At 41.5% G+C, this 25,361-nt stretch overlaps 1 protein-coding gene across 3 annotated transcripts in view; it reads right to left on the bottom strand.

Annotated features, from left to right (window-relative positions):
- Nucleotides 1–25,361, bottom strand: part of roraa (RAR-related orphan receptor A, paralog a) — a 183,779-nt gene that overhangs the window by 57,404 nt on the left and 101,014 nt on the right. For 2 of the 3 annotated variants that reach the window (XM_044193104.1, XM_044193106.1), the window contains one exon: nt 3,360–3,389. The exons of the other annotated variant lie outside the window; for it this stretch is intronic. In XM_044193104.1, the coding sequence (XP_044049039.1) occupies nt 3,360–3,389 (30 nt within the window). The remainder of the gene's footprint in view (nt 1–3,359; nt 3,390–25,361) is intronic. 3 annotated transcript variants of the gene reach the window in all.

Genomic DNA, 25,361 nt, shown 5'->3' on the forward strand with positions numbered 1-25,361 from the left:
CTGGCTTTATAACTGAGTCTCAATTACATGTGATATATGATATAATTTCACTGTAGTTCTGCACTCTGTTTTTCTAAGGCAGTGCAGAAGAATCTAAATTATGTGTGCCTTTAAAACAGATTGGCTGTACTATTACTATGTGAGTGCAGATCTCTGACGAGAGAAACTCAATACAAGCTGCTAGCAAATAAATGAAGATGCAGGAGCAAGGCCATGTTTCTCAATCAGTGTAAAGAGTCTGTCACCACAATGGAGATAAATATAGGGTGAAAAAAAAACGTGATTCTATAACGTATCTGTAAGACTGAAGAGAGGAAGCCTCGTCTGTCTCTTTTTCTCTTTTCCCAGAGTTACATTTGTACTGCTGCCTCCCTCTGGCCACTCTATTCCCAATCTAAACTCAGACAGACACTTCATATAGTGCACATTAATACATGGGGATTGGTAGAATATCAAAAAATACCTGTGAAATATAATGAAATCAAATACAATGACAATGCATATATTATAATATTGTAGGGTGTTTGTAAGGTGTTTCTGTTATTTGGACATATTAGCATAGTGTCTATTTAATCATGTTTTGTGTAATCTTTTACAAAGCAAACTGTAAAAAATATGCAACTTAATGTACATATGCAAGCCTTTTTCTTGTGTATCATAGTCTGAACAGTCATTCAGACAATCAGTATATTTTACATCTACAGCTGCAAGAGAGAGAGAAAGCATTAGCTTTAGGTAATCAGGAGATCTGCTCAGTTCGAGGAAGAGCATCCTGGCTATACGTCCTGTGTGTGTATGTATGTGTGTGTGTGTGTGTGTGTGTGTGTGTGTGTGTGTTAGCTAGCTCTCTGCTATTCGAGCTGTGAGACAGAGCCCCAGACTGCTGATGGCAGATTAGAGGTGAGACGTCTAATCTCAGTGTAATCAGCTACTGCATCTGATCCTCTGCTCCACACCATCTCTCTCAACAGGTCCAAACAGAAACTCATCTCACAGCAACGCGGCTTTGCCGAGGTAGGAGAAGGTGACGGCGTGTATCTGGTGTCCACCATCAAAGTAAAAACTACAATACACAATTTAAGTCCCTCTGCTGTCATCTCTTTTTGAAACAGGCAGTTTCAGGGATACATCAACTGCTACTAAAAAGTCCATTTAACAGAGCATATGTAAAACTGTCAGGGAAATGTACAGGAAAACCACAGTTGACATCTTGCTGAGAAGTACAACCTTGTGGTAAAAGAAAGTGCTGGCGTGGGGCCGACCCTTATGGGGAATGAAGAAAGAAGGGGGAGAGAGAGAGAGAGAAGAGAGGGTGCTGCCTCAGACAGTAAATCTACGTAAGTCGTTATAACAGCCAGAATGGGGAGAAGACATCACAGTCATTGGCACAATGATATAAGTATCTGTTTTCATCTAGAATACTCCACCTTCTGATGGCTCAATGATTAGTCTAGTCCTGTGGATGGAAGAGGGAAGTAGAGGAAAGAAAGATGGGAGAGGAGAGGAAAGGAGAGGAGAGGAGTCTGCCAGTGAACAGCTGCCCCTGTAATTTATATTGATGAGGGGACTGGCATGGTGGGGAGCTTCCAGCAGTTTGATCACTCAGGCAGAGTGGGGAGTTAGTCAGAGACACGGCCCATCCCTGTGGTCTGGGTTGGACTGGGAAGACCTCCTAAACACACATACACAAACACACACACTTGCACACACATACAAGCAAGACTGCCAAGCTCACATTACGAGCGGCAGTGTGGACTAGCGTAGTGGGGAAGCCAATGTTTTCACTCTGAGAACAGAAATAGATCTACAGCCTGACTATAACCATGTAGGGCAGAGCAATCTCCCTCATTATTACTCCACCAGCCATATAATCACAAGGCTTCTCTGAAAAAGACCTTCCCTCCACATTCTCAATGACCATTAACTGGCCCTTGAACTTCTTCTTGTGCATACAGCTCTGACAAGGTTCTACAGCCGCTTCCTGTCTGTGAGGCACAGCAATCAACTACTTGTTAAGGGGCTTTACTTTGATTTCCTCACAAGATTTGAATATTTCTCACTGAAATAACACAGCGTAGTCCAGTCTCTGCCCAGGACTTTGAACCCAAGACTCTTAAATCATGCTCTTTGATTTGAGCCCCCTTCCGGTGTAGAGGTGCTTAGCGCCGCACTAATTAAGATAGTGGGGCGGTGGATTATGGGTCAAAGTGTTTCTGTTCTACCTTGAAGATATCCTGACACAAACACGAACACACACAAAAAAATAGCCCCTCCAGACAAGCAAATAGCTTAACACACAATCATGCTGCTGTTTTGACGGGGCTGTTTGAGTAAAGTAGAGCTGTCTAGCGTAGCAGATCATATCCTTTGCCCTGCTGTCTGATGTAAGAAAGAGCCGGGGTGTTTTACAGGGCGAGATGCAGCCTCTCACAATCTGCAACACTCTGACCGCTCTTACAGAAAAGCCCTCTGGCCGTCCCTCTCCACAAGTTTCATCAGAGTGATCAGAGCGAAAGGATAGCCTTCAGGGCTAGTTTCTTCCATTCACACAGTAGGGTATGAACACACACACATAGATTTACACACATACACAGACACACTGCAGTACACAACACAAAAACGTTTTTACATGCCTTTTCGATTGCACTTCACACGTGTCAAAATACGGTACAAATCTCTTGGAAATCATTGATTTCTACAGGTTTGACTGTTCATCAATTCTTCATGAGCAGACTGAAATTGAAAAGGCAGTGGTGGTTAGAAAAGCCTGTGTACTATTGTTGTAGTGCACAAAGAAGTCTTGAATCTCACATGTGAGACATGTGCCTGTATCTTTCAATTTTAGTGATATGATCTGTACTTGAAGAATACAAACTCTTGGTAGTTAATGCAGCCTCAGAGGTTACAAACCACCACACAACACCACATCCGCGTTGTTCAGCTGCAAGGCCTTGCAGAAAACAAAGAAGTGCTTCAGCACACAGTCTGCTTTAACTGTGCGTGATTATCAAACAGTCATAAGACTGCAGAGAGATTTAATTTCCTCTCTGGGGTTATCACCATATTCTCTCCAGAATGAAGAAATACGAAATAGTGAAAGTGGATGGCACAGATCTAATTGAAGGTACTGATTTATTACAATACTAGTCAGGCAACAATATGTATATAGGCACTGATGAAAGAGAAGTCAACATAAATAGTTGCAAGATGATCTTATCATATACAGTATACTGTATATGAGGTATGGGAGATTGTGTTGAATTTAATTTATCAAGAATTAAATTACATTGTCACAGCCTTAAAGTGAAGTGCAACAGAAATAAAAAGCGGGCTAATAAAAAAAAAATCTTTATACTCACAGGTATGAGTCTTCTTTGTTACTGAGATACCTGCAAAGAGAAAACAAACCATGAAAAAATATATATAAAAACAAGTGTAAAATACCCACTTCAAACTATAATTTACATGTAGCTCTGCTTATAACCAAAGTCCAACAGACTGTCACTTTCCAAGGTCACTGAGGTGGCAGGCCCAGGGCAACTATGTGTGTAGGCTGGTGTCTGACCTACAGCCATGCTACATCAACATCCATGACAAGGTGGTTGAAACTCTTTCCACTGTGGGCAATGAATGAAAAATTATACTAAAACAAACAACATTTGGAATGCTAATGTGTTGAGCAGCCACACTGATTGGGCCTGAACACATGACTAAGCCTGTGGCCCAGAGCGGGATGGAGGCACTTTGACCTCAGTGTTAGTTAGTTAATCCTCTATTTAAACAGGTAGACTCACTGAGATTAGGGCCTCTTTTTCAAGAGAGATTGTGTATAAAAAATATATATGAAAGCATACGACAAAAGTATCACATACACACAAATTAACATATGCAACACCAATTAAGTCAGAATATAAAGAAAATAATGAGATGTAACATTTGAAAATCACTATTTAAATGGTATAATTTTTAAAGTTTTTTGTACGTAATGAATCATAATATTTAAAACTGGTTTTAGAAAGCTCAAGCTAATACAATTATAATGAAATAAAATTCCATTTTGTGGAACATCCCATTAGCATACACTGTTTTTGTTTTTCATTCATTATTTTAACAAGCTAGTGAATGATAAGAGAATCAAAAGCATCAAATCAAAAGAATCAAAAGCGTAATGTTGCAATCGTCAGATTAAAAGGATGAGCTGGTGCCATATAAGATGGTGCCATCTAAATGTGCATTACAAAATCATTCATATAGTCTGAGAATGAAAGGGCACCCAAAACAGACCCTTGTGGGACACTTTTACCAACTTTGGGAGCATTTGATTTTGTACCATTACAAACAACTGCTTAATTATTTCCAGACAATCATAAAATCAGTTAACTGAAAAATCATTTCCACCTCACAAAGATAACTTTTTCAAGAAAATGCCACAGTCCATGATGTTAAATGCTTTGATAAGTCGATAAAAAGCAGGGGTGACACTGACGATCTCATGAAGATGAGGTAGTTTTGAATGTGGATGGTAATTATTTTAATAAGTGAGACAACCTGAGCAGCCATTCCATATATTTGGAATTACACTTGATATAAAAGTAAGGTCAAACATATTAGGAAGCGATACTGCAATTAAATAAGCACTGAAGTGTAGAAGAGGAAGGATCTAAATTGTTCTCATCTTTAGATTTCTTACAAATTATACTCACCAGTTTACTGTAAACCTCACTCTGAGAGTGAAACTGCTTATCAAACAAATGCCCAGTCTGACCAGTGTGAGTCAGACCTGGCTGAGGCAGAGGTGGAGCTGGGCTGCCACTGCTCATGCTGCCCTTCGGGTATCAACTCATCGAATGAGCCACTTCGGTTCTAGCTGTGGCTCTGGCTGCTTCTCCTGACTGCAACATTGGTCTAATGCCCCAGGAGCCTGACGCGGACAAGCGCACAGCCAGCCGTGGTCCCCAGCGGCCCGCATGATGCTCATGCTTTGCAGGGCGATAGCACACTAATAGATCCCACTTGTCATGCGGAAGCAATGGCTAATTTTTCTACAGCTTGCATTTGAAACTCGGGGGATGGCGAGCTGACATGATTCAATAACTCTCTGTGAAAAGGGCGTCTGGCCGTAGATAACAATGTTTCAGACACGTTTGAGGGGAAACGAGTCAAAGAGCAACGAGGGGGAAAACAAATAAGCCCGTCAGCCTCCTATAGACATACACACAGAAACACATAACTGATATCAACTCCACTGAGCAGAAAGAGGGAAAACAGTCACCTAGGGGCCAGCAGTCTGTGGCGGAGCTCTAGCATTGTTCCAGTGCTCAGGGCCAAAAGCTTCTGTTCTGTCCAACTGTGACATTACGCAAGGAGAAAATAAATGGTAACCCAGTCTTAATTCTATACTTCGATCAAATGACATGGAAGCCAGCAAGAGCTAATGGTCCATTAAAGAGCAGTGGTGTCAAGCTACTGCAACACAAGGCAGATGTAAAAGCCTATATTAAGCAGTTAACTGGCTCTCTCTTTTGATGGGTAAGACAACTTCTTAGACCATGTAAGGAACATAGCTGGTGCGCTTAGTGGAAACTGTATTAGAAGGAAATAGCAAATAAGCAACTTTTTCCTGGCTTTTTGTCAAACCTTACACTACTATTACAGACACATAAAACAGACATTCTCAGACCATTTAAGGGAAGTCTGGTGACAAACAGACAAGAGATATTATTTCATCTAAAGGTACTTTATTTCATACAAAGTGTACATAACATACAGAAGTTGCAAAAACTTTCACAAAAAAGAATTCAAAATTACAACCTGTCTGCTTGTGTTTGTCTTCTTCTGACGTGTTAACAAGTGTGCCTTTGTCTGACCACAGATCTTTAAAGTTATAAGCAATCATTTGCTTTGCAAAATGTTTATGACAGAGGAAGTGAAAGAAATGTGAGTCAAAGTGTGAGGGTGTTTGTACAGTATACGTGTGCTTTTGCCCAAGGTTAGCCACACAGACCACACTGATAATGTTCGTGAGATGTTCGGCTGCCACTGGCTCCTTCACTGACAAAGTTAAGAAGTAACAATTCATCTGGCACTGTGAAGGCTCATGTTTCTAAACTCGATACTTTTAACTCTACATCAAAGATGCAGTAATGAATGATCATAATTCTATAATCAATAAATTTCCTATTTAGTAAACTTAAGCCCACCATACATTTTACTTAATGTTTTTTTTATAGTGTAATTCTGATACCAAGTAAACTTCTATAGCCTTACTGTAGTGAACGTGCTATATTCAAATGCTCCATAAAGTCAAGCCTATTAAGGAGGGATATTTACTGTACCCTGGGGTATTTTCAGTGTAAACAAACACAGTTTTGTTTACTGGACTTTGGAAGTTTTTTCACTACAACGTATTGTGTGTATCCTTAGGGCCTAAAAAAAAACATGTTGAATGCATTTACTACCTCATGAAAATGTGCAAATTTGTTGTGAAACCTGCATTGTTTAAATCATCCAGCGGTCGCCTTCTTCCTCTCTTTTTGTCCACATTGTTACCTGTTATGGTGCATTACTAGCACCAGCTGTTAATATACAATACTGTGTACCACATCACCCTCAAGCTTGTGACATGTGTCCTCATGCTACGAGGAACAGCTCAACAAATAATTTCTCTACAGTGCCACTTGTGGTCAAAAAAGAGATATGATATACCATATATATAAATCACAAACTCTAGAAAGAAAAACAGAAAAGGCCAACACAGCCAGAGCTTGCATTTGTGTGTTCTTGTGTTTGTATAATAAGGGGCCCCATCAACTACTGTCCGTCTCCCACCCACCAAATCCCAGGAAACTAATAGAAAGAAAACTATTCCCTTTATTAATATGTTCTGAGGTGCAGAGAAAACCAATTATGTCATTTAAAGCAAAGGCTCATTTGGTCTGTTGCTATGCAGGTTAGAGGAAGCAGGAGGGGTGGTTGGTGGACCCACTTCCTCCTCTATGTGTCATTCAGAGCCCTGTGATTGGAGGTGGCAAGGAGAAGGGGCCATAAAGCCAATGAATGAGTCAGGTGGTGAGAAAGAAGGAGTTAGCTCTGGGCACTGACATTGGCAATGCCTGCCAGCTCATGTCTTCTCCACTGGATGGCAGGTTCAGAGGTCAGTGTGGATGTGAAGCTCTCCTTGGCTGACAAACAGGCTGCTATAAAAATGCTTACAACTTGAGGATCGCCTTTTATAAACATCTATGTGCTTTGTGGGCATTATTTATATAAGTAATAATAGAAATTGGAGTTAAAAGGCAAGCCTGTTGTCTGTATGAAGCTGCGGCTGAATTCTAATTTCAACATTACCATTTGTCACAATGGAAGGAGGGACAGTTGTCACTGTGTGCCCTTTGATCAGTCATATTTTCCCTTGCAACGGTAAACAATTCAGCACATGTTCTCATGAGACTGCCTATGCTATAGAGGAAGAGAGGCACTGTGCAGGCAACTGGAGGTTAACCTCCACCACATCTATCTGCAGGGGGGCACACATCCTGTAAACATGCCACTTAGACAGGAGGAGAGTGAGTCTGGGGTTTGGCAGCCACAGTGCTGCAGCCGGCTGTGGAGCACCATGCCATCGCAGGCGACTCAAAGTGACAGCGCTGTAATGAAGTCTGAGGCGCATGGCAGGCTGTACGTCATAATTTCAGGTTCCTTAAAGCCTGACAGGGAATGATTATCATGGATGGTTATTGTCACTCTGCCTCCCTGGGAGACGAGGCGTGCTCTGGGGTTGTTGCACCGTGACATTCAAAGTTACAGTCTCCTTCATATAATGGAGCTGTCCTCTCAGTGCGCTAATGGGAGCGATCCATTTAACCTGTGCCAGAAACACACAGACGAGGAAGTTCCTAATGCGAGGCCTCTCCCGTGGGGACGTCACACTCCCCCCCTGGCTGCTCCCTTCCTGCTGCTTGATTCATTGACTGGCGCTCCTCACTTATCCTCATTCACTGTTCAGTCTGGGGAGACAGGGAGGCTCGCTTCCTGCCGCCTGCTCCACATGCCACTGCTGCACGCCCGCCGCACACAAGGACACAGTCGGCGCAACAGACTCAGCTGCAGAAAGAGCCAGTGAGGGCCCAGTGAGGGACGGGCTAGACACCTACTGGAATTACGGGTCAATACCATAGGCCTTGGGAATGTTCGCAGTACACATTCTACAGTTAATAGGGCCTCTCAGATAGAATAATCAGACAGTAATGAGAAGGTTTGGTTATTGTCCTGTCTTAATGATGGCAGTTGTATGGGACTGTTAATTTTAGGCTACTCCTGAGGTTGCTGGTTAATGATGGTGCCTAAGCCATGGTCATCTTAGAATGATAGATGTAGCCACATTCAGTAGTCCATCTTTTGACTGCTGCCGCCTGCCCGACTGACAAATTGCTGCTATATTCCTGAGAGAAAATAATTAGAAACAATTAATGTGTTTCTCTTCTTAGCCATTAAGCTCCAAAAGCAGTCTCAATTGTTTAGGAAACATGTTTTGCTGTGATTTATCATGCTGTACATTTAAGAAATTCAACGTATGAATTCAGGCTTGAAGGAAACTATTAGAACATTCAGTAGGTGACTTGTTTAGATAGTCTGCTTAGGCAATTCATACAATTAATTAAAAAAAAAATCTCTGGATGTAATGTAGTGGGTCAGTCAGTATAAAATACAGCCAAAGTACAAAGATATGATGCAAGGTTACTCTTGCATTAATGCTCATCTCATCAAAAGTCATAAAATAAGATGGATGAGCTGATTCAAGGACCTCTGTGCTGTTCTAACTTTGGCAGTCTTTGTGAAGGCCAAGTTTCATACACAAAGTCGTTTAAACAATCCTCCCTTTTGCAGTGACACACTTAGCCTTATTAGCTTTTATACTGCAATAAACTATACGTGCAAAAATTTAATGATTAAAAAAGCACAATGATTCTAATCAGCTGCCCCCTAATATACTAAAACACTTAATCCATGGAGAGGCCAACTCTCTGGGGAGGCTCAAAAGAAAAATGACTTCTCTGTCTCCAGGCGCTGTTATTTCTGGTCATTTCTAATTGGTTTTAACTAAAAGCAACCACTCCGAGACTCCACAGGTTACTCCAATGCATCGCTATGGAATTGTCTGCAAATAGAAGATATACATCCAAATTAGATTTAGAGGACACCACAATTGTCTTTCAGAAGACGGAAGGAGAAAGGACAGAAAAAAATAAAAGCATATATGCCTTACTGAGAAAGGCAAGAAGTTGGAAGCAATGTTATCAGGGTGACCCTGAGATCACAGAAGTCCTGGCTGACTTGAGGCACCATGTAACAGCACCTCGCCCCCTACAAATGTCTCCCAGGCTTCATGTACAACGTCTCCCCCCGTGCAGTTCTGCATTGCTGGGCCTGTGAGTCTCCAGGTGAGTCCTCAGTGCTGTTTGGTGGCTCGTGAATTATATATTGCAGCAGAGGAATTGACGTAGCCCAGGAGGGCCGAGAAACAGCAGGCATGGCTGGGAGGCAGATTGAAGACTGACGGAATTTTAATTGTACCGCAGGGAACGGTGCGATAAGTGCTATTGTTATTAGTTAGACACTGCCGCACAGGTTCACTTAGTTGAGAGCTTAGAAAAAAATGACAAGATCCAAAAATGACTCTGTTGTACAACGTCCAAGGCTCTAACATGGCACCAAAAGCCCTACTGTTAATGACTATTCTGCGGAGTATAGTTCAAATCACTGTCATACTAATATTTATCATTGCGCTCTCTCTGCGCTCAGTATTTATCTGCAAAATGCTCAGAGGACCAATGAAGGTCAGCTATGGCGAAGAAAGAAAAATTCAGGAAACTACAATCTAGGATCTACAATCTAAACAAGGAACCGCTCAACCACAAACCACTGAGGCATTCCATTCAGTTGATTTGTTGTGTGATTCAGTACAGTACTGCAGGTGAAAAAGCCAAAATGTTTGGGTTTCTGCTGCTCTGATGTTGTTCACTCTGATCCTGGCTGTAGATGTACTATACTGTAATTCTCCTCTGAGTGTGCTCTGATCCCAGGGGGCCTGACAGATACAGGAAGGCCCTGGGCACTGGTCAAAGTGAGGCCAGGGGCACAGGCAGGCCTCTGTGTACTCTCTGCGCTGGCGGTTCTCAGCCCAGCGGTAATCTCCCAGTGATCCAGCCTCAACCACACATGAAACCCAATAGCCTTTCAGCTCGCATCATAAATAAAGACAAACCACATTCAGCAGACCACCCTGGCTTGCTTTACTGTTATTGAGCTACACCGAACAGCAGTCTGAATAGGCCACCACTGGATGTATTTACACACTTATATATAAAGGCTTTAACTACAGAGATTTGAAATGGATACGCTGTCAGAGTTTATTTCAAGTGGTGTAATTAAATAAAAACATCATCTACGCCTTTCTGTATTTTTTTATTTACAGAATGTAAACAGAAAAATATATCACAGTATCCATTATTACAATGTAGAGGTTAGCAGTTGCTCTGTCTCTCTAGCAGTCAACATTGACGTTCCCCAGAGACAACACTTGTGAATTTCTATTCACATTACAATATATTACCTTAGTCCTACACAGGTTAAAATCTAAAAGGGGAATACAATTACAGTACCTATAGCTCCTGAGGCAGACACTCACACTTTTTTACAATAATGGGTTGTAAGAGTATTACAGTTGGCCAACAGAGATGTGCCCCCTTGGGCTAACCTATTCAGAAGAGCTTAAATATTCACAATGCGCAGCACACTGCAGTTAAATACAGAGAATCTCAGATCTACAGTTTGCTTTAAATTGCTTGTTTTCATTTGTTTTGTTTTTCTTTGGCTTCTGTTTCTACTCATGGTTGCAAAGGATGATTCACAGGCCATCTACTTCAGGAAACCACAGCGGTAGGCTGCTTTTGCAAAAGCTATGTCATTTTAACAGATGAAGTGTTGCTCAAGATTTGTTTATTCAACTCCCCTGTCCGAGTTCAGTATGCATTTCATATCATCTCAAGAATAGCAGTTATAAAAGATGGGATTAGAATAGGTGGGTTGATGTGTGCTCTGACAGTTAGTGACAATCTGTTACCAGAGCTGTCCAGGTATGTCAACAGACTGTACACACAAGCCTGCTTGTGTAATCACCTAGGGGGAGGAGAAGACTAGAGCTTTGATGACAAACTAATGTCAGCTAATATCAGCTCTATAAAGGCTGAGTCAGAAATATATTGGAACCCTTTCATTACCATCACTCATTCAGTCTCAATTCTCATCCAGTAAAGTACAGTACAGCAGGCACTTGTCTAATGAATAAGGGTCTATGGGGAAGGATCATTGTGTGAGTGTGCTGGAAGTCAAGGTCCCACAACAGTGGACTCGTGGCTCTGCTGATAAGGACTTGGGTGTAATTGCTCAAAAGGGAGGGAACTGCAGCCCCATTAGGTCTGGTCTTAGCACTTGCCAATAAGCCAAACTGCCCCTCTGAAGCCTCCCATGTAATGAAAACTGAGATGAATTACATGTCTGTCAATTCACTAATTAATATCATAGACTTGTCTTTTTTGCTTCTCCGCAGTAACAAACTGAGTCAGACAGACGGGGATTGAGGTATTTCTGAGCACTGGAAGACATAAAGGAAGGAAAAACAGAGGCAAACTAGCGAGTGCGCTGCTACTGTGATTCACTGCAGAGATGGTCGGCACTTAGTGCAGCATCTATTTTTCATGTATTTCATAATTAAAACCTGCGAGTTCTGTAAGCCCTCCATGCTCCATGCAGATCAAAGGTAGTCCTATTAGCAGGGAGTTCATCAGTGGAGCCATTCTTTCATTTCCAGGCAACAGAGCCATGCTTAAAGCACAAATACCCTGTAATTATACACATGTGTGATAATGGAACAGCCATGGAGCTGGACTATGATTAATAGAACACAGATCACAGTTTCCTCCTCCTTTTTCAAAGCTAACACAACAGAGGACTTTACACACGAGGATAACCCATGCGTAGCAGATAAAGAGGTTGATGAAAGACTGAATACATATTTCACACATCGCCTCTTGTGGTGCAGGTAGAGTGTGCTTCACTTTGTTGCCTTCTCCCTCCCCACTGCATTCTCTATGTAAATGTAATCGGAGGATAACACTGGATAAAGCTCTGCAGAGCAGACATGATGCCTCCCTTCTGCGGGGATAGAGGGCTACAAACCTACCTCACATGGTGTAATCAACAGTGAGCTGTGTTGCGTTATTTATTTGTCCCATTGACTCTTGGGTAACTTGATGCCATGGGGCGCGCTGTCTGGATGCTCAGGCTGTGAGAGATTCTTTCCACCAACTAGACAGCTAATAAACCTAGGAAACCTATTTGTTTTTCAAAAGATACAGAATATATATATATATATATATATATATATATATATATATATATATGTATATATATACACATACATATATATATATATGTGTGTGTGTGTGTGTGTGTGTATATTGGGAATCACTGAGATATATATACAGTGGTGTGAAAAAGTGTTTGCCCCCTTCCTGATTTCTTATTTTTTTGCATGTTTGTCACACTTAAATGTTTCAGATCATCAAACAAATTTAAATATTAGTCAAAGATAACATAAGTAAACACAAAATGCAGTTTTTCAATGAAGGTTGTTATTAATAAGGGAAGGGAGATATATATATATCTCAGTGATTCCCAACCCTTTTGGCTTGTTACTCCCAAACAGAGCAATGTCTGCTTGCCTGCTCAAGTAAAAGTATGCAAAAGTTATCAGCAAAATGTATGAAAAGAAAGCAACATTTTAATGTGGTCAATTTAGCTGAAATACTAGGATGGGTGGTGTAATTTCATTGTTACAAGTTCTTAATCTGCAACTAAATTAGCAACTATGACTGTCAAATATAACTGTCAAATGTAGGCGAGTAAAAAGTACAAGATTTCCCTCTGAACTGTAGTGGAGTAGAAGTATAAAGTAGCATAAAATTGAAATACCCCCGTGAAAAGTACCTCAGAATGGTGCTTAAATACAATACTTGAGTAAATATACTTTCCACCACTGATGCCTTGACCACATCACCACCCACAATCGAACAGTAAGCTCATATAGCGATTTTAAATGTGTCAATTAATATCTAAAAAATCTGCCTACTGTATCTTGCTGCTACAAAGCTTCCTGCTGTCGACTGGGTTATTCTTATGCCATTGCATAACAATGTCAGAGGAAGAACTTGTGGTGAAGTCATATGAAAGAGGAACTATAATTAGCCATACTAGCATTTGCACACTCATAGGAATAGCAGTTGAGCTGTTTATGCTTTCTTACTGAAAGAATAAACAACTATCCACTCCAGAGCCAAGTTAACGGTAGGGAGTAAACCACTGAACTTCCTCCAGGCTCATGAGGTCAGTTACAGTTCACAGTACAATTGCCCTACACTAACAGCTGGACAAGGTAACAGAAAGGACTGCTGGTTTATCAAGTAGGAAGATGACAATCCTAATATACACTCCTAATGTTACCCAATAAAAATAGGGCATTTGTCCAGAAGGCACAGCAAGATTACACATTTTACAGCCAAGCCAGGTTACAGAGAGGACAGACAGAGGGCAGGGATTTTGCACTATACACAAGGGAAACATTCAATCAGCATCAGCAATCACAATGCTGGCCTATAACACAGGCAGTTCTAACCTTCCCTGTGGTGTACAGGAAGGCTTTATGGAGTACTACCCACTCCAATAAATGTTTTTTATCCTCATTACATAATTTTTTATGCAACTGTCAACATGGTATGAAGAGCATACAGAATACACAAATGGCCCTATATACATAACAGACATCTGCAACATATGCAGACAGCCCACTGACACTCAGTGCTATCACAAAGTCAAGAGGGGTCTGAGGTTGAGGCTGGGAGTGCATCTATACACAGCCATACATTCTCAGCAACATGAAAGCTTGCAGCCGTGGCCAGCAGTAATAATTAATAGCATAGTCTATAAGCATTCCATTAGGTGCAAGCAGCTGTCATAAACATCTTAATTAATTTACAAAGCAAGCAACTAGGGAATTATAGCGACGTAAAAATCTGCTTCCCTCTGCCGCTCCATAGCACTGGAACAGATCGGGCTTTTAAATTTTTAAACATGCCTTTCATGTTCTCTAGAGCACTAAAAAGCCTTTGAACAGTCAGCTTGTTAGGAGATGCACCTAGCAGCCCAATACCTACGGGTCGTCTAGCTATTCTTTTCATACAGTGACAAGAGGTTTTGGGCTTCTCTTTGCTGCTTCGGCTTGACTCAAGGAATCTCTCTCTTCCTGTACGGTTTCGACCCTCCCTCATATTTTCTTTGTCACGGTGACATAACTGCACTGAGTTTTTCTGTCAAACACTCCATCTGAGCTCTCTCCATCCACCTTTCTCAGTTTGCCTATGTTTCTATGAACACAAAACCTCTCACTGTGTGCCTTATGCAAAAGGGACATCCTCCTGAAGATACTGGATGGTGCAGCTGAGGGACAGTGACAAAAGACAGAGGATGCCACTCTTGCACTGCACTGTAATCTGAACAGTATAGTGCCAAAGCAAGGGTCAGAGTGTTGTGGTAAAAACTCTCTTCCTTACCTGCTCTCACTCAGAGAGGGCAAGATTAGACTGGCCACTCCATTATAGGAGAAAGGCTTAAGAGCATTTCCACTTTCAGAGCTAGGATATCAGCAGCTTCTGACACTAAGCAGGGCTGACCCATCATTTTGGAGGGCGCTGAGTGGAGGGTATCAGCTGTCTGCCAAGCAATACAGTTGAGTCTGGGCTAAAATAATTTTTTCTTACTACTACAGTTGAAAAGAAAGAAATACACAGCACTCAGAGACAACAGTACATGTGTGATTATTCTATTAGGAAACAGGGCCAACACCTACTCATGTCATTAATATATATATATATATATATATATATATATATATATATATATATACACACACATACATATGTTCTCTATCCGCAATTATGAATCAATTTAACTATGCATAACATCTACAGTATGCCAAGCGGACATTGAATTTTAATGTGCCCATTACTCTCTGATGATAGCCAGGCATCACATATCCCTTTTTTCTCACTCCCATTCTAACCTGTCTCTTCCTCCCCATCTCTCTCCATTTCAGCCCATGCCATATTTGCTTAACCCAGCCAGTGTGACAGCACTCAATGCTAAAGCACTCCCAAGGCAGATGATCAAAGTCAGCAGTCAATTCACATTACAATGCATTGATTTGATGTTTCCTAACCTCCCAGGCCTTTCTCTAATGCTGCCAAGGACCTTCAGGATATTTCACAGCATACCTCCTTTCCCAGCTTTTCTGTCTCCCTCTCCTGCTCTCTCTCTCTCTCTCTCTCTCTCTCTCTCTCTCTCTCTCTCTGTGTGTGTGTGTGTGTGTGTGTACAGTGTCTGCAAATGAAAATATGGTTGACAGAGATGTTTCTCTTGTCATGTTTGCATATGATTTGAGTCTATATTCTGTCTAGTTCAAAAACAGACGGTTGAAAATAACAGACTCAAACTAAAGCCCAGCAGTATGAGGCCGAACACTTCAAAACCACCTTCCTTTTACAAATGTAATTGTTGTCCCTCATTCACCTGCTGTTTCAAATATTGTTTTAGAGTAAATCACCCCCTTGTTCTCACATACCACACTTCGTTTGCTTCTCATCACTTATTCATTTGCAATTCTTTATTGAGTTGGCTTCTATGCTAGTGACTTCCATTTCCCTCTGAGGGGATGTTCAGAGCACTTCCATGTTTTATTCAATTATGAAAACCTAATATGGTGGAAAGGTGTGCATGGCGCTCACTCATAACCATGCATTTTTTCACTCATATTTATTCTGCCTCTCTGTTGTTGGGGGGCAGACACTTGAACAAGCAGCCTAAGATTCACGCTCTTTTGTTTCTGGCCTTGACTCCTGTCTGCAGGGTTAATAAGGGCCACAGACAGAAAGAGAAACAGAGAGTTACCATATCCATGTATAACAACTGAATCTATTGCTTGCTGGCTGTCTTGCTTTTGGAGGGAAGAGTTATGGTATTTCTTTTCCACTCAGAGGTTGTCAAAATGTGTAAGCATCATGGCCATGGCACAGTGACACACTGACCTACAAGCACAAAGGAGAACTTTGCCTTGATAAACACATACACACACAGAGAAAGAGCAAGAGAGGAAAAGGAGAGAGAGTGTGAAAGAGGGAAAGGAGGAGAGAGAAATAAGAACTATTGATTTATGTAAGCGAGGCATTCTTTAAACAGCATTAGTCATCATGGTTGTGTGCAGCAAGCTGACTCTTTAATTATTCCTCAGAAGCCAGACAAACTCAGCACGGCGTGAAGAGCGCCTATTGATTTCTGCCAGGCAGATGGGACACACTTACTTATAGCAATTCACAGAGCGTGTGGATGATCAGAAAGACCGAGATGGTACTTACCTCCTATTCAATCTACAGAGCAACAACAGAGCAACTGTTAAGACTGGCCATTAGGCAGGTGAGGCAGACTCAAGAGTACGGACTACAGAGGTAAGAGAACCTGCTGTTTCATGGCGAATGTATCCGACAGATGAGTGGCACCTCTTGTGGCATATCACAGTTAAGACGTCCCGCCAACAGAGAACAACAGGAGATGAGCCACATGTTAGTGGGTTAAATGAGAGGTTGATGATGGGATAGGTGAGTTACTTACATATGGCTTGTGATTTGTGTATGAACTAACAATTGTTTTCATTGATTAATAGTTTTTTGAATTAATTGATTCATTGTTTAGTCTGAAAATGTCTAAATATCTTTAAATTTCTTATTTTGCCCAACCGACAGACCAAAACCCAAAGATATTGCATTTTCAATAATAAAATAAAAAACTAAAAGCAGCAAATCCTCACATTTGAGAAGGTGGAACCAGTAAATATTTGCTATTTTTGCTAATAATTGTTTAATCGACTAAGTGTTTCATCACTATTGCATAGTCTGAGTTTGTTTGGTTAGGCTCCTGTATGTGTGTGTGTGCATGGAGGAGAGAGAAAAAGAAAGAGAAATAAAGACAGAGATGGGAGTATGTGTTGTCTGCTCAACACAGTTACATATGGGAAGTTATTTGCCCAAAAGACCAGCTTTCAAGATCAAGAAGGATATTTAGAGGATATAATCAAAAAGAACTGTAAGAACAGATATCTAACACTATGGTGTAGGCTGCTTGATACACCAAATCTTCAGTAGGATATTAAAATGTTCCAATTAAATATCAAATAATCCATAACAAATAAAAAATACACATAGAACTAGATTTATATATATTTTGTATAAAAGTCCATCTGTCTTGCTAGTATGCCTTTTTTGGAGCAGACTGCTTATTTTCTTCTGTGAGGTCTGCGTTTTAAAGTGCCACTCTATTGTTATTTTATGAGAAGGGCTGAACACAGAGCCATAGCCTAGTCGGAGCTGTGGAGGGAGAATTCCCCTGCATGGCTACACAATACACAGACAGCACATTTAGAGATGTCAGCCCCTAACTAGAGAACAGTCAGTGAGGTGAACCCACTAACCCCATGTCTTCACCATGTCTAGCCAGGCTGCTCTGGAAACCCCAGTTAAAAATGCATTTGGTGTAGCTGATGCGGCAGGCAGACCATGCTAGGCATGCCAGGCGGGCTAGTAGGCTCACATGTGCTGCTCACAATCCTGGTTTGTGAAATGCCACTACTGTATGCCTCATCACCGCTGCTTCCTCTGCACTTACATAATTTACACAAGCAAAGGGAGGAGAGGACAGCATGGGGGTTGGTTGGGTGGGGGCATGGAGGAGGGCTGAGCTATGGAGAGCTCACGTCCAATTGCGTTTAGCCATGTGGAGAGAAAAATACGGCAGTATGAGGGGAGCTCATGCCACAGCAGGCTTTGATGACTACATGCTGAGACGCCCCCTACGACATGCTGATAGACAGAAGAAAGACCCCACCCCTCCTTTGCATTTATGAAGCCAAGCTGAATATAGACGCAACAGGAACAAGGCAGAGAGTCTGAGCACATTAGAGGTGTACTGATCCAAGACCATGGCATGGTTATTTATTAATCAGCTGAGCTTAGCTAACTGCCTGCTTAGATGAACAGCACAAGCTTGTAGTACACTGCAGCATCAGCCCCAAGACAGCAAAACTGTTGACATAATAAACTTAAAATACATGATGCGATAACTTCAGATAAAGCTGTTTGCTAGTGCAATTTTGTATTTCCTTATATTTTCATTTTCATGTAGCATGTATCACTTTTCCATTAATGATCACAGAGAGCCTGAAAATAATACAATCAAACACAGTAAACAAATAATCTAAAGCTTAGCACTGTAAATCCATTTGTGCTTATTTGGCTGCAAAACAAAACATTACTATGTGATCCAAAGTAAATACTGTCAGAGTGTACGGCAAACAAAGAATGTTTGCCCATTTGCACATTATTCATCTCCTAGGGTGAAGTCAGTGATGAGTAACAGCATGGCGATGTTGTCAGTAAATACACCCGAACATACACAAAATCACCCCTTTCATGTTGTACTTTTGGAGTTCACTGGCACCACAACACTGTGCACTGACAATGTTTTTTGCCAATTTCAACACCTCACAGTTGGGGTGTCAGCACATTGAAATGGTGTTGAGAAACATAGCCTTTTAACTGAGACGAAACATCTCCTGGAGAAAAAAAAAGAGAAAAGAAAAACAGAATGGGATGCAATTCTCCAGAGTGTATCCCCCTCATGTCTCTTCCACTGTTTTTTTGGCAGGCCGGGTAATATACAGGAAAGCACTGGCACACAACACTCTCTCTACCTGAACACAAAGGGAAACATCTCAGCCTGGAGTTTGGGCTTCAGAGACTAATAGGAGGCTTGCACATCACCACAGGGAAAACGGGTGTTATGCTCTCCGTTGGCCTATACTGTTGATGCAAGCTTTACAGAGTGATGTGTTTTTGCTAAGTTCTTCATTACTTCAGGAGCCATTTACAGAGGTGCCAGGAAGGAGTGATGGAGGAGGCTTCTGAGAACATTTGGGGAACAGGCAGTGAACAGGAGAGGTAGAAAGTTGATGTGGTCATTACTAGACACTTCCTTTCATCATTTCTGAGACTACCTCACACACTCTCTCATTCTCCCAGACTTCTGCAGCACTGAGCTGAGAGAGCCTAAGCCTCTTGGACAGTTCATTTAGGATAATGCAATGATGAGAAATGGGGAGGGGGGAGTGTGTGTGTGCCAAATCATGTCTAATAAATATATCTTTTCAAAATGTCTCCTCTGACTCAAATGCATTTCAAGCAAGATGCAAAACATGTCAGCAAAGACAAGAATGATTATTTTCCTAACCTGCTAAAACATAAAAAGGCAATCTAAAGTGCAGACATATAATTATTTCATGAATTCAAACAACACAAAAAGGATATTTCAAAGAAATTTTCACATAAAAAAGATGGAACAGAAATTATCTAGGGGCTTTTTTCCCTTTCTTCAGACTTCAGAAAAGAGAAATTTATTTCTGCCTTCATCTCTAAATTGGATGCAATTTATTGCCTCTCCAAAGCTCATTTTTCACTGGCTTGCAGGATCCATGGGCCATGGCAGGCAATGCGTATCTGCCCGCCTCCCCTGGCCTCGGGTGCTAATATGTGGAAACTGGCCTGGGGATATGGAGCCCAACCAATGGAAGAGGAGGCAGAGGGACAGAGGAGAGAATCAATCTCTAATCGCTGAGGAGTAGGGAGTAGGAGGGGTGAAAAGCAAGTGGGGAAAAAATCAGGAGAGAGAAAAGACAGAAAGCAGTGTGTTTACCAGCAGACATTTGGGTGCTGTCAGCTGACTGCAAGAGCTCTGGGATGTCAGAGAAAGAAAAGGGAGTTATATAACCAGGCTGTTATAGCAGGGGGAGACAGTGAGAGAGAACGACAGAGACGGAGACAGAGAACGAGAGACAGAAAAAAAAAAAACATCGCCATTTAAAGTGACAGGGACAACATGATCAAAGCAAAAACAAACATGGTACATGGTGCTGCCTGCACAGACACCAGACAGAGGCAGGCGAGTGTCCAACAAGCAGAGATCTCTGGTGAGTAGTTAAAAATGCAAGCGCCACACAGATGTGAACACAGGTCAGAGGTTATTACATCCATCATGTATGCATTATTTTAGCGCAGGGTCTTGTGTAAGCAATGTTTGCATGTCCCTGGAGCCACATGGTTGCCTGGTTACCTCTGCGCTTTTTGGGCTTCATCCAGCTCCATAGAAAGGAAGCCACACCACAAGCCAATACCCACTAAGGCCACTAATAGTCTCTGAAAGTCCACTCAACCCTACAGTGCCCACCAATCGACTACCATTAGCTTTGCATTTGAGCTAGTCTCCATCAATTTGATATGTTGCTTACTGTAACATAATAAATTATATAATAGTCTCATTAGTGGAGGATGCAAAATTAAAGCTTAATTTGAGAAATCTGTTCTGTTTGACACCACACACACTGTGCAGCCACACATGAACATTAAGTACAGTTAGCTCAAGGTGCATTCTGTCCTGTGACCTTGCTGTTACACTTCCGCAGAGCAATGAATAACTATCGCATTTCTTTGGCTGACAGCTGACACCAAGAGGCCCAGGTGATATACGAGACATGACAAGTGATTCTAATTAAATGTAGAGCTTGTGGATGTAAAGTGGCAGGAAGGGAACAAATCCTGTCCAGGCAGCAAGCGGCAAAGCGGCATGCCTTGCTCCAAACGAGATGAGCCGGGCTGTCAGGGCTGCCTCAGCTGTCCTGTAAACCTGGGCCTAGCTCCCCAGGGGGACTGACAGGTTTCAGCTGGAGGGGAGAAGGCACACCGCAAGCCTCCTGCCCTTCCATAACAACAAACACATGACACACAAACAGGCAATTCTGATGCAAAGCAAAAGCCATGTGGATCATGCGCATTTGTCACATAACTGTATACTAACAAGGTACAAAGCATGGTCGTCCCGATCCTGAGCCTAGATGAAGGCTGTCATCTAGGTTCCGGTGTGATTCGGTGACTAAATAAAAAAACAGGCTACAATCACAAAGAATCAATAGATACAGGAAGCAAGACACCTCTGTTGATGCCGCATCCCACTTGTATTTTCACCATGACTGTATTCATCCAGCTCAGGTTGAGAACAAAGGACTAGACATGGTGAGAGTTTTTTCACAGACAGCAGGTTTGTTTTTTTCAGGACATGGCAGAGGACCCACTGGTACTCAAGGCAGACATGAGTGTGTCAGTATGTGACACAGGACTGCACTTTACAGAGGACACTGACGGGGCCTTCAGCTTCCCAATCAGACCCCTGGAGAAAACTCTCACCAAATCAGTTAACCTTTGACCCAAATGGAACAACTTAAGTCCCAAGTGCCACGGTCAGCCAGCTGAAAGACAATGTACATCACACTCTTTTCGACTGTCAGAAGCAGTCATGTCAGTCGGCATCTGTCCACTCCGGAAAATGAAGAAACAGCAGTCTATCATAAGCCCATCTAATGACGGCCAGGAAACATTTCTTTGATAATACAAAGTCATGGCTCAGTGCTTTCTGTTCTCTCCAGCAAAGCAGGGCCTGACTTGATACATCTGGCTTACAACCTGTCGATTTTTCCGCTATGGCAGTAGAATATAATGCCTTCAGCATGACATTGAAATAGATTTAAACACATTGTGCATTCAAATATGTGCACTTAGTTATTGGCTGCTGAAATGTGTTTTTTTTTTATTTCAGTGGTCCAGAAATATACAGACACTTTTTAAGCTTGGAAATCTCTCCTGCAGGTTATTCACTGTAATAATTGTCATGCACCGAATTTGGCCAACATACAGATGCTAACATTGTGTGAAAAAAATGTTGATTGAGGTCCATTCATCATGTGTCCCTGAGTCAGGTCTTGGGACAAATACCTTACTGTGGAATTCTTAATGTAAAATTTTAATAAACCAATATAGGGAAATTAAAAAAATTGAAACTGCTTATATAAAACAGAAATAAAGCAGTCCTCAACTTTTCTGAAAGGTTACTTAATTCTATTAGCCTCTGTCATGTTGCATCAATTCGCCATCTGAAGCATATTCGCTATGTAAATAGATAATAAATATACATTTAATATTTTAATAATAATCATAATTTTATGATAATAAATAGACATTTTGACATGTCAGAGCAGGAAATGCATAGGTGCAATTAATGATGGCAGCATTCCATTTAGATGAGCCATTTCCAGGGCTTACTGGGACAGTCACATAAGATGCCCATTATTAATGTTATTAGTTACACCTGTGCTTTGCCTGCTATGAAAAGCCAAATGTCTGCCATGGAAAAGGTCTATTGAGATTGCTAACCCTGTTGTTGTGGAATCTCATGATTACTGGGCATAGTAGGAACGAATCTAATGAGACAGGGCAAATCAAGTATTACATTATCAAATATTATGAAGGTACTATTAACGGAATAGTTTGACATTTTGAGAAATACACTGATTCGCTTTCTTGCAGAGAGTAAGATGTGAAAATATTGATACCACTTTCATATCATATAAAGCCACACCTAGCAGCCAGTTAGTTTAGCTTATCATAAACACTAAAAGCAGAGGAAAACAGCTAGCCTGGCTCAGACCAAAGGTAAAAATTCTGTCTACCAGCAACCTCTTAAGCTCAGTCTGGGAAGCTTTAGTGCTGCTGGTACCTTTGGACAGAGCCAGGTGAGCTGTTTCCCCATTTCCAGTCTTTATGCCAAGCCAAGCTAATTTGCTACTGGCTGTATCTTCATATTTGGGGTACAGTTATGAGTAATATCGATCTTCTCGTGTAACTCTCGGCAAGAGTGTGTAAGTGTACTTCCCAAAATGTCAAATTATTTCTTTAAGTAACGCAATCGTCAGAAAAAAACCCTCTGAGATTCTAAATGGACTGCTTAATGGTGGCTAAATGCACAGCATTCCTCAGGATTAAGTAGTGCTCTTCTAATAAGGTTCAGAATGCAATGTATTTGACTATAGACAAAAACCCTGAAATGAAATGTAAATACATTTAAATTTTCTCCCATTCTGTTTCTGTGTAGTCAGGTTTGTTACCCCAGTCATTTGCGATGTCTTTTTCAGACGCTTGCTGCTGGGCCTCAGTCCACTTACTTTCTTTGGCCCACAGCAACCAGACCCTTCAGTTTGCCCCGCCCCCTGTCCAGTCCACAATCCCTCTATTTTGGGTGTCTCACAAAGCCACTGATGTGATTAGAGAGGATGATGATTACAGTTACATAACAGAATCAAATTAATTTGTGGCCTGAACACAGCAGTGGCAGCAGGAAATCACTCAAGCTCTCAAATCTCCTTTTCTCTTGGTTGCTCCTGTGTTCTCTGTCTTCACTCAACACCCCCCTCCCTCCTTCTTTCCTGCACCCACTGCCCCCGCCTAGAACACACAGACACAACCCTCTCTCCTCCCTGCCCCTCCCTCTAGTCAATTAAAGTCACATCGAGGGATTAAAAGGAAGTAGGTCAGTGGAGCATTGCTGGGGGAAAAAAAAATGCAACAAACCACGTCAGAAGTCACTGTATCGACCTTGTGATACACAGACCAAACTAGTGGCGGCTTGTGATCTCATCCCGCCTCGACCAGTGCTGGGGCTGCTCACAGAAGCCAAGTTCAAATCCCACAGACCAAGCTTTGCCCTCACCTTGATTTCTCTGCAGCTCACAGGAAACCCCCCTGGAGGGCAGCCTAGGGAGCTATGCTTTGGTGGCGGACACTTGATACCCTCTACAGAATGCTTTGTCTCCAGTCCCCCGAACAGATCCTCTTCAAATGCAGGATTATAGCAGTGCTACAGGCAATGAGAGCCCCATAGCTCCACAGTGAGCAGACAATGCCAATAGCCACAATGCAAGGCAGAAACAGTACACATGCTGTGACACTTTTATATCCCTTTCATACAGTAGATGCACATTCGATGCAGGTCTACTGAATGCACGTTCGGACTGCTTTTGGCCCATACTGTACAAGACTGCTGTCACAGGTGGCAAATAAAAGTTACAGGACCATAAGACTGTGTTTGCAAGCTTTTTAAACCATAAATTAATTATTCTTTACATTATTGCTGACTATTTTCAAATGCATTGTGTATAGTTATGGATTTTTGGATGTACAATCCTACCGATACAGACAGTCATTGGTTTATATTCTATTCGGTATGAAAATCATTTAGCAGACTGTTAAAACTTGTTTGAGTTTATGTAATCCCTCACAGTATACATCAAGTCAGCATTTATAAAGTTAAAGTATCAATGTTACATTATTGTTGCTTGATAATGCAGTTTATGTAGAGACAACAATCTGTATTATTCAAGAAAGTTTCAATACTCTTTGCCTTTATTTATTGATTTATTGTCAATGGAAATTGATGGAAACCAATGGGTGCCTGAAATGATGTATTAAAAGACATTGCATGATATTTTGCATGGCTGCAAAATGATGATCTGTGATGTAAAGTATGAAATGTTATTTCTAGTAAATGGACTAAAACATGAAAAAGCACTGGCATGGTCCTTAAAGCGCTTTTTGTCTCTCTCCTTTTTCCTTTTAACTCGTTTTTAAATGAACCTGGGGGGTTGGTTTAATGTTCTTCAAACAACAGTTATTTATTAAATTACACTCTGTATTTTAAATGCCTGTTTACCAAAGCTGAGCAGATGAGCGTTTGAACAACGTGCATTACCCCATTCAGATCAACCTCCAACGCAGGTTTAACCTGCCCAACTGTTTCCGTCTGACTGTAGCATTAGAAGTGGTCTCCACTGTGTGATGAAAACTCAGCAAGGGAGGTCAGCAGGCAAAGGCCTCACTTGTGCTGTGCCATGACAGAAGTGGTGCTACTGTCAACATATTGTATTGTATTTGTCCAACTTAATCAGCCTCATATTCACCACACACTACAGAGGAGTGAATAATAATGGGAAAAAAAGTAACAAGCTTGTCATCGCTGTACATTAACAAGAGAAAATGACTTAGCTAGTTCCACACTCACCAGCTGTGAACGACTTGACACATAATGTAAAAAGGGTTTTTCTATGACAGTCACGGAGACGAGACGACACATCTAATCGTTTAGCAACACCGTGTATTGAGATGACAAAGGGTTTGAAGTGAAGAAATGCTGCAAGTAATTTGTTTATTTTCTTGATAACAGTCAGACTACAGAACAACAAGATAAATAGGCTGGACACTGAGAAC

This window comes from Siniperca chuatsi, linkage group LG4, assembly GCF_020085105.1.
Source record: "Siniperca chuatsi isolate FFG_IHB_CAS linkage group LG4, ASM2008510v1, whole genome shotgun sequence".
Taxonomy (NCBI): Eukaryota; Metazoa; Chordata; class Actinopteri; order Centrarchiformes; family Sinipercidae; genus Siniperca; species Siniperca chuatsi.